This window comes from Numenius arquata, chromosome 7 (genome assembly GCF_964106895.1).
Source record: "Numenius arquata chromosome 7, bNumArq3.hap1.1, whole genome shotgun sequence".
Lineage (NCBI taxonomy): Eukaryota > Metazoa > Chordata > Aves > Charadriiformes > Scolopacidae > Numenius > Numenius arquata.
The window spans coordinates 36,685,835-36,695,208 of NC_133582.1; the positions used below are offsets into that span (position 1 = coordinate 36,685,835).

Sequence of the window (9,374 nt, forward strand, 5' to 3'; positions counted from 1 at the left end):
TTATTTAACCCAAATGTTATTTTCTGATAGTGAATTAAGAGCTGAACTAGACCTTCAGCTAGTGCAAAACAGACCTGTTGTTGTTGGTTATCACTGCTGAGGGCAGTGATAACCAGCTCATTTTGGGTGATGTCTTTGGCCCCACAGACGGATTTCTTCCACTGGGGGAGCGGGCCAGCGCTGAGACGCTGGGTTATAAAGATAAACAGTTGTTGTTGTTGTTGTTGAGCTACGATTTTGCTGAGGCAAGGGGAGAATGGAAAAACCACTAAGCAATGGGGTGTAGCTCTCTGATAGCCTACGCTGGTCCCCAATCAAGGAATGCCCGTACGAAAGACTCCAGGGAGCACAGCTCTCTTGCTCGACGAGGAAGGAGGTTTGATCCTGCACTCTCCATTTTTGCCAGCAGAATCCCCAAGGCACGGCGAAATTAAAAGTTTTACCAGCACAGTTCGCTTCAGATGTGCAGAGATTTTTCCTTGGGTTGATCGGAAGCACAGCTTGGCTGGTATAGCTACGTCCACAGGAGGGACGCTGAGCTGGGGTTTCCGTTGCAATACAATATCCCGAGCACGCAGGCATCCTCACTGCTACCGACTGCTGATTGCGCTGCAAGCCTCATGAAAAATACCGATGTATCTGAAAAGCCAAGACCTGGAACCTTGTTATGTCAAAAGAATTTTACCTCTCATGGAAATTAACTCTGCCTTCCTCTAAAAGAAGTGTGAAGATCTCAATCTTTAGGACAAACACAAAGAGTCCCAAACATATCCTGCAACTTTTCAGCCAGTCTTGTGATTTTTTTTTTAATTTTTTTTTTTTGAGTCTCACTCCTAATTTTGTATGTCTGGATAGCTAATAACGTTTACTGTGATCGCAGAGTGTCAGGTTCTGCAAGGTTTGGCTAATTGAGACCAAAAAGCCAAGCTATTTCAAATATGTGCTGGGGAGTGAGCAAAGATCTTCACCTCTGAGCACAATTTGCTTTACACCATCGGTGGTCAATGCTTTGGCACTGCTTTCAAACTATGAAGTGCCTGGATATTAGCAGAGCACTAATGGGAAAGTCACGGAAGGATCAGCACCTGAATATTGGTTGCATAAATCATAGAATGGTTTGGGTTGGAAGGGACCTTGAAAATCACCCAGTTCCAACCCCCCTGCCATGGGCAGGGACACCTCCCACCAGACCAGGTTGCTCAAAGCCCCATCCAGCCTGGCCTTGAACCCCTCCAGGGATGGGGCAGCCACAGCTTCTCTGGGCAACCTGTTCCAGGGTCTCACCACCCTCACAGTAAAGAATTTTTTTCTAGTATCTCATCTAAATCTCCCCTCTTTCAGTTTAAAACCATTACCCCTCGTCCTATGGCTCCACTCCCTGATAAAGAGTCCCTCCCCATCTCTCCTGTAGCCCCCTTCAGGTACTGGAAGGCCGTTATAAGGTCTCCCCGGAGCCTTCTCTTCTCCAGGCTGAACAGCCCCAACTCTCTCATTAATAGACCTTGCTGTTCTTTACCGATTTGCTACACGCCATCAATCCCATTGCAACATGTGGTTCCACCTGCTGAACTACACCCATCTGCTCATTTCTACAGCCTGAGCTTATACACCTTGGAGAAGAGAGTTCAAAACCAGACAAATCACCTTCTGAAGAAGAAGTCAACAAGACCACGAGCACGCACAGGCAAACGGGTTAGAGAACTAAACGTGCACATTCCAGCACAGGAGGCTCACCCAGAAGTTTGGCCTGGCTGTGCTGCCTAAAGGCCAACCAGATACCAGGGGCTGCTCGCTCCAGTTCATAAAGGCTTTAGAAGCCACATTAGGATGTGAATCTGCTCCGAGGTATATAATGTTTCATGATATATGCGAGGTTTGGATACTGCTTCCTTCTTGCCTATTTTGGAATGCGACACCGCTCTCCTATTTAGTTTAACAGTTGGTCTAGTCCTGCAAGACCTGTGTGTGCTGCTTCGAGTTACCTCAATGGCTCAAATAATTTGCAAAATGTAATACCTTTTAAAGGTCTCCTACCTAGAGCCCTCTGTAAGCGTGTAAAGACTGTAACTTCGTTAAACAAGTGATTGTAGCCAAACACGGTAAAAAAAAAAAAAAAAAGAATTAAAAAAAAAAAGACAGAAAGGAGGTGAAAAAGGAAGAAGAGCGAACAAAGGCACATGCTGAAACTTATTAAACTGGTGTTTCACACAGTCTTAGCAATTTGGAAGAACAAACATAAAAATAGCACATCGGAATTCTATCCTCAGATAGCACTTCAGAAGATTTACAAAAGACTCTCCGAAAAGTATTTTTATTTAAGTGTTCGTTGCAACGTAAACTTGTCTTAAATGTTGACAGCAGGAAGACAGGGTTTTGTAGAAAGTTCCCTGAAGGGCTAATCTTTCAAACAGAATCACAGAACACTTATTAATTTTGGGGAGGGAAAAAAAGAAAAAAAAAAAAAAAAAAAGAAGTTGTCTTAGCATTGAAAGTTATTTTTACAATGGAAAGAACGAAACATCTAACGGGTTGGATCCTGCAAAGTCTTACATCTGTGCATAACGTGACTCCTAAGTAATGCTCTGACGCTGTTGTGCTTATGCGGATGCCAGTAGTGATGGGCAGGGAGGACTTAACACCTGGGTACCAGCACCCAGCCGCTCAACAAGCCCATGCCCCTCGTTGACACTGCTCAAGTAAGGAGAGCTAAAACCATGCGTTTGGAGGACAAGAAAATCATGAATGATAACTTCACTAAGGGCTCCTGTAACTGGGACAGGACCAAAGCAGTTCCGCGATGAGGGGAGTACTATTTATTAATCTGCTTGAGCAAGACTGAGGCTTCCCTCCTCAAAAATACATCAGCACTGTAGAAAAAGCCCTAGTAATGCAAACTGAGCCTCTTGACATGCTTTTTCTCACCAAACAGGAGCGTAAGAAGGAGAGAGTGCATAAATGTCTATTTAAGTAGCGTTCATACAGAGAAAAAGTAATCCGTGCCTGTGCTACCATCACTGGTCTTTTGGTTAAGCATCTCGAAAATGTAAATGGAAAGGGACGTGCTTGCACGTAGGGGAAAAACATCCTGAAAACATGCTGGAAAATGAAACAGCACAGGTGTACATTTGCACAAAGGGGCACTGACCCGGTGGGGACCTTGCAGAGCTACCGCAATGCGATGATCATAAATATTAAACTCCAAGAAGGTTTGACCTCAGCTCTAAAACAGTCAGTAGGGCAGTGGCTAATTATCCCAAGCATCAATCTCCTGTATTTCCTCATTGGACTAGTCTATGCTGGATAGTGTGAATTAGCTGCCTATTTAAAGGTATCCCAAAAAGCACTTGAGCAGAAAAATAAGAAGGGGAGAACCGTGCCTTAAAACTATTTCTGTCCTTCCCTTATTTCTTCTTTTGATGCTGACTCTTTTGGAGCAGAATCCGTTTGGTTTTTTTTTTTTTTCCTTTGGATTTTGATCAGTGCCCATTACAATACGTCAAATGAAGCCCTCAGACGTTAACCACATTGCAAGAAGAAGTTTTTGGCCCTGAAAACAAAGCCGACATAACTCCTAGGTTGCTGTCTTTAATCACAGCTTCTCTGCATACGCTTTTTTGTTTGTTTACTTCCCTGAGCCGCCTTCCAGAGATCAGCAGTCAGCAGGATTTCAGCCGAACTATTTATACGAGGAAAGCCTGCAGGATTTGGCCCCTATACTCACTCACACACAAAAATGTGCCTCCATTTCTTGTGTTTTGCTACTAATTTCTGGCTCTATAATAAGCAAGTTCCTAACCCCGGGCTAAGCCACCTGGAGCGGATCTGTGTGCCTGCACGGAGCCCTCCACGGAAAGTTTCTTTGAAGCCAGAGAAGCATCCAGGTTATTTCCATATCTCTAGCTCTGACTCAGCAAAGCCGTTCGACATGTGCTTCGGTCTTACTGAACCTGGGGACTTAAGTATGTCCTGAAGTGCTGGGCTGAAGGCAATGAAGCGTGGGTCTCCACTGAAGCACGCTCCTACGGTGCAGCCTAGTGCTGCAGCCACAGCCTCACGGTGCTGGAAGAAGCCAGTCATTAATTACATTAAGAGAATGATTTTAGAAAATAATTTTTTTTTATTTTTTTTTTTACAGCATTTTATTTCTGTATAGAAAAGGGGGGGAAAATTTACTTGATTTTTCTTTTTTCTAAAGTCTCAGAGAATGTAATGACTTCTCAACAACAAATATATCTGTGCTGTAGAATTGACCCATACTTTGCCTGTTATCTAAGAGACAACTAAAGTCAAATTATTGGTTACTAAGCACTGGATATGTTATCAAGCATAGTCAGCATTGAACTGTAAGGTAGTATTTCTACATGGACTTTTGCTTTAAATTGCTTTAAATTATGAGGTCAAATGCCAGGGAGGGGCAAACCCAAGAGACAAATCAGTATTTTTTACTTTTTTTTTTTCTTTAAGATTTCTTATCTGAATTGAGGCAAACTTCACTTAAAAAAAAATGTATATATAAAAGAGCCTTTAGCCAAATCCTGCACACCTTGGAACATCCAGTATAAATCACACCTCGAGCGGAGATTCGAGGCCCGATTCTGCATCACGGAAGTTAATCAGAGTTTTGCAATCAACTTTGTGGAGCACAGACTCGAATTCTCAGACTACTGTTTGCGAACAGCATGGAATGATTAATAGCAGGAATTTCTCGAGGAAAAAAAAAAAAAAAAAAAGGGGAGGAAAAAAAGGGAAGCAAAATAAAAGAAAGGCCAGAGGTAAAATCTACAAACCTTGCAGGGAGTGGAGGGTCAGCTTTTCCAGCCACTAACCAGGAAGACCTGTGGTAGGCATATCTATATCTTTTATTGTCCACAGGAACTATATCCATTAACACAATGTACTTGGCTTCAGGATCCACTCCCGAGAAGGAAACCCTGATAGTAGGAAACATTCTCCTGAAATAAAGGCAAATCAGAAAATAAATACACGTCTGGAGAACAGAAAGGAGACAGTTTCTGTAAAGCTGCTAAAAGCAAGAATTCTACTTTAACCACCTGAAAAAAAAAAAATAAAATTAAAGCATCTATTGATTCTGCTTCAGCATGATACAAGTTAAATCCTGTGTCTCTCTAATATACACAGAAAGAGCAGCTTGAAATCAGAACGAGTTTTTGGAAGCAAAAAGAAAAAATGGTAAAAGTAAAAAAAGTAAGAGAGAAACGTACTTTTGCCTGTTAGTTAAAAGTACGCAAAAATTTCAGAAGATAATTGTACCTAAAGCGCATAAGTCCTTAGAAACATTGATGATTTTTTTTTTTTTTTTTTTTTTAATGGGATCTGTACTGGTGTTAGGGAAATAGTGCAGAACTTATTTCTGTTAATATTCTCACATATTTTAGATGCCTGTTCTTTTCAGCCCGCTCACAGTATTTCCGAGAGGAGTTTTCAAAACTAAACTTTTCCATTCTTCACTTGAATTTGGGCAAAACGCAACTTGAAAATGGAAGGTTGTGCCGTAGACCAGAAATAAATAACTCTGAACGGTTTGAAATTTTAAACTTAAAATAGCAGGTATTTATACGGACTATTTTTTATTATTTTTTTTAAAACACCGGTAGAGTGCAGTGTATTTTTTTTTTTAAAAAACATCGGTAGAGCTAGCTAGTTAGAAAAATAAAAATGAAAATCATCATACATTAACAACAAGTAACTTTGGGGATTGCAAAACCCGAGAAGACATGTGGCTCCAGCAGACTGCATTTTTGACTGCCCCGAACCCCAGAAGCTTTACTGAAGAAGCGGCACGGTTTGAGGTGACGAGAAAAGCCTGGGACTCCTTTTTGCACATTATTTGCAACAGAGACGGGGAAAAAAAAAACAAAACAAAAAAACAGCAAATCCAACCGAACCAAACCCCGATAGAATTATTTCCCCGAGACTACACCCGCCCGGCTCCGCAAAAATCACTGCGTGGCACCAAGGAGCTTTTAGCCACAGAGGAAATTATTAGGGAAAGGATACTTCTCCCCAGCCGCCGGGATTCCCCCACCACCACCACCACCACCACCACGACCACCATCACCACCACCCCGGGGTTGATTTCAGCCGGCACCGCACCTCACCGCGCATCGCACCGCGCTGCTCAGCCCCGGCCTGAGCCCGCCCGAGGGGCTGCTGATCATCAACAGCGCGGTGGCAATTAAGGGGCTTCACCCTCCTCCTCCTCCTCCTCCTCCTCTTCCCTTTAGCCTCATCCGTGCTGCTTCCCCAAAATAAAACCTATGAGGGGGTTTTATTTGTTTTGCCTTCCTCCCCCCCCCCCCCCAAAAAAAAAAAGCCATTTTTAGGGAGCTCCCCGGGGGTGCCCAGCCTTACCTCCCGGATTTCGTGATGATCATCTCGGTCCCCAGCTCGTGGAATTTGTCCCAGAGCTCTTTGGTCTCCAGGCTGCAGGAGATTTTGGCCATCTCCTCGCTGGGGATGATGGGGGTGGTGGGGATGAGGGGCTCGGTGCACAGGGATGAAGGGCTGGCGCTAAAATCCCCGTGAGGGTCCAGGCTGGATAAGTCACTCAAAGACTGGGCGCAAGAGGATTTCTCAACGAATTGTTCTGCAGGGTTTGGGGAGGAATAAAAAGAAAATAAATAAAAATAAATTTAAAATAAAAATAAAAATAAAAAAGACAAGAGAAAGAGAGGGGATTCAGCCGGGACGGGGCAACCGCCGAGGAAAACTATTTAAAAAAAAAAAAAAAAAAACAAAAAAAAAACCAAAAAACATGCATTTCTCGTTCAGCTGTCCCCGCTTGGGTCCAGTGGGTCCAGTAGGTCCAGTACCCCCCCCCATCACCCCGATCCGCGCCGTTCCTCCCGCGGCAGCTCATCATTTGAGGGCAGGGATGGTGATTTTCGGAGATGAGCCGCGGGGAGAGGCCGGAGCGGCGCACGATACCGCTTGCCCGGTTCCTACCCGCTCCGCGGGGCGCGGAGGGCCAGGGCGGGCCTTTGCGCGCTGATCCCCCTTGCCAACCGAGGGGTTTCCACGGAAAGGGCACTAATTCTCATTAAAACGGGAGCGTTTGGTCTCCGGGGGCTGGGGGTCGTGCTGCGGGGAGCGCGGGCGGCCGCTCCTAAATTGCGCCCCTGGCAGAGCGCGTAACACAGAAAGAGCCCCCGCGCAGGCTCCGCGCTTCCTCGGCGGCTCCTAACGCTAACTCGGTGCCGGCAGCGAGCTCGCCTTCCCGGTAAGCCGGGTCTGCCCTCCCTCCCGGCCGAACACGCCGCGGCGGAGGAACAGGCTCCAGGGGAAGCCGCGGGAGACCGCGCAACCTGAGCGGGTTGCGGCAGCAGCGCGGAGCGCTCCCGCCGACCTCCAGCCCCCCGACCCTGCGAGCCCCGGGGCGGCTCTAGGGGCTTCGGTGGCCGAAGGAGAGGACGGGGGGGAGCGGGGCTGACCCGGGGGGGGGGGGGGGGCGGGCTCTACCGCGGGTCCCCCTGCGGAGGATCCGCCGCCCGGCGCCAAGGAACGGGAGGCGACGAAGGCGCCCTGTCCCTGCGGAGAAGGATTTCACCCACATCTCCCGTTAAATAGAAGGCGGGTTACGGGCAGTCGTTTCCTTTCTATTTCTAACCGAATGGTGCGGGGCAAGGAGTTAAAAAAAAAAAACAAAACAAAAAAAAAATTGAAAAAAGTAATAGTACGAGATTTTTCAGGAAAAAAAAATATTAATAAATAATAATAAAAAAAAACTAGCTACGTTTAACGGTGTAAATCTATCAAACGGAAATGCTACAACATTCCCGGCCTACGTTATCACCGGACTGAAAAATAAAGTTTACGAGGAAGCCCTTGGACTATGGGGAGTCTTGATCAGACGGAGCAGGCGCCAAGAGAGCTGCCTTTTCCAAATTCTTACGAGATTGAATGTAAACTGGTTCATTGGCGCCCTGAAAACTTAATACGTTTTGATTTGGTTTTTTGGGTTTGTTTGGGTTTTTTTTTTTCTTTTTTTTCCTTTTTTTTTTTTATTTTTAAGTTTTCTGCCAACTCTTGGATACATGCGAGTCGCAGAAAACGAAGGGGGGAGGAGGGAAAAAGCTGCTAATGTTTTTTAAAAGCCTTCGGGAACGTGAATGGAGGCAACGGAATAGAAGCGAAATCGCGTCCCGGAAAATCGCGAGGAATTATTCTAAAAATCCTCCCGGTCGCTGTGGAGTAAAGCGGTCTCTAGGAGCCTACGTCCCTGCGGAGAAAAGGGATTTTTCAGGTCTAGGTCCAAGTTTTACTCCCCTCTGTAAACTCAGGCAGGATGCCGGAGATTCTCTTATTTGACTTCGAAAACTCCTATGATTTGCAATAAATATTTAAGATGCTCGTTTCAGACCAGCGGAGAGAAACTCAACCACCTTAGTTTAGTTAGGCTCTGAGACTCTTCTGCCGAGGGCGAAACCGGATTAAAAGAAGGGCGTCATTTTAAACTGGAGGAATTTGGAAAAGGGTTTGTGCTATCGGCACACTTTGCCCCAAAAACGGTGGTGGGTACCGGGGAGACGTGAACCGGTTTTCGCCCTGCGGGTCTTCCTTCTGCGGGGGAAACCTAGGGGCGGGCGGGGGGGGGGGGGGGGGAGACCCACCGCCTCCTGCCCGGGCTTCGAGGAGGGGGAACCGGGAAGGGACAGACGGACGGACGGACGGACGGACGGACGGGAGCCCCAGGGCCACCAGCGGTTCACTCCCATCCCCACTCACCCAGAGGCTTGATGGTGCTCTCGGGGGACTCCTTGTCCTTGGAGCTACCGCTCGACATCAGGGCGGCGATGGAGAAGGCGTTGGCCCGGGAGGAGAGCTGCGGCTTGGGGGGCGGCGTGTACTCCATGGCCAGCCGGAGGGGCAAGCGGCTCGGTTGGGGATAGCGAGAGCGGGGTAACCGGGCGGGAGGACGGGGCTCTGCGCCCGGCGCCCTGCGCTCCCCCGCCTTAACGCGGGGCCGCCGAGATCCTATCGGCCGGTGGCCAATCGGCGGCGGGACACGTCAGGGCCCCGGCCCGGCCGCGGAGGCGGGCGGGAGGAGGAGGAGGAGGAAGATGATGATGATGATGGTGGTGGTGATGATGATGATGATGAGAGGGGAGGGCTCTGCCCCCTGCCCACCCCGCGGGCGGGCTCCCTGCCGCTGCTCCCCCCCACCCCGGGTAACCCAGCCCCTCTCCCCGCCGGGGCCCCGGCTGCGGTTTGGGGTTCGCCCTCCGCTCCTCTGAGCCCGGGGGGAGGCGGGGGGGGTGTGGGGGGGGGCAGGCTATACGGCCGGGGATGCTCCCGAGAAGGTCCCTAGGCTATTCGCTGTGTCGAGGCAAGAATCAGCGGAGAGATGGTTGAAA

General features: G+C 47.8%; 1 protein-coding gene across 1 annotated transcript in view; it reads right to left on the bottom strand.

Annotated features, from left to right (window-relative positions):
- TBX20 (T-box transcription factor 20) overlaps positions 1 to 9,005 on the bottom strand; it is a 40,445-nt gene extending 31,440 nt beyond the window's left edge. Inside the window, exons 1-3 of the mRNA XM_074150211.1 lie at positions 8,746 to 9,005; positions 6,373 to 6,607; positions 4,788 to 4,952 (exon numbers count right to left, since the gene is read on the bottom strand). Coding sequence (XP_074006312.1) covers positions 4,788 to 4,952; positions 6,373 to 6,607; positions 8,746 to 8,872 — 527 coding nt within the window. The 5' untranslated portion in view covers positions 8,873 to 9,005. The remainder of the gene's footprint in view (positions 1 to 4,787; positions 4,953 to 6,372; positions 6,608 to 8,745) is intronic.
- Positions 9,006 to 9,374: the final 369 nt, after the last annotated feature.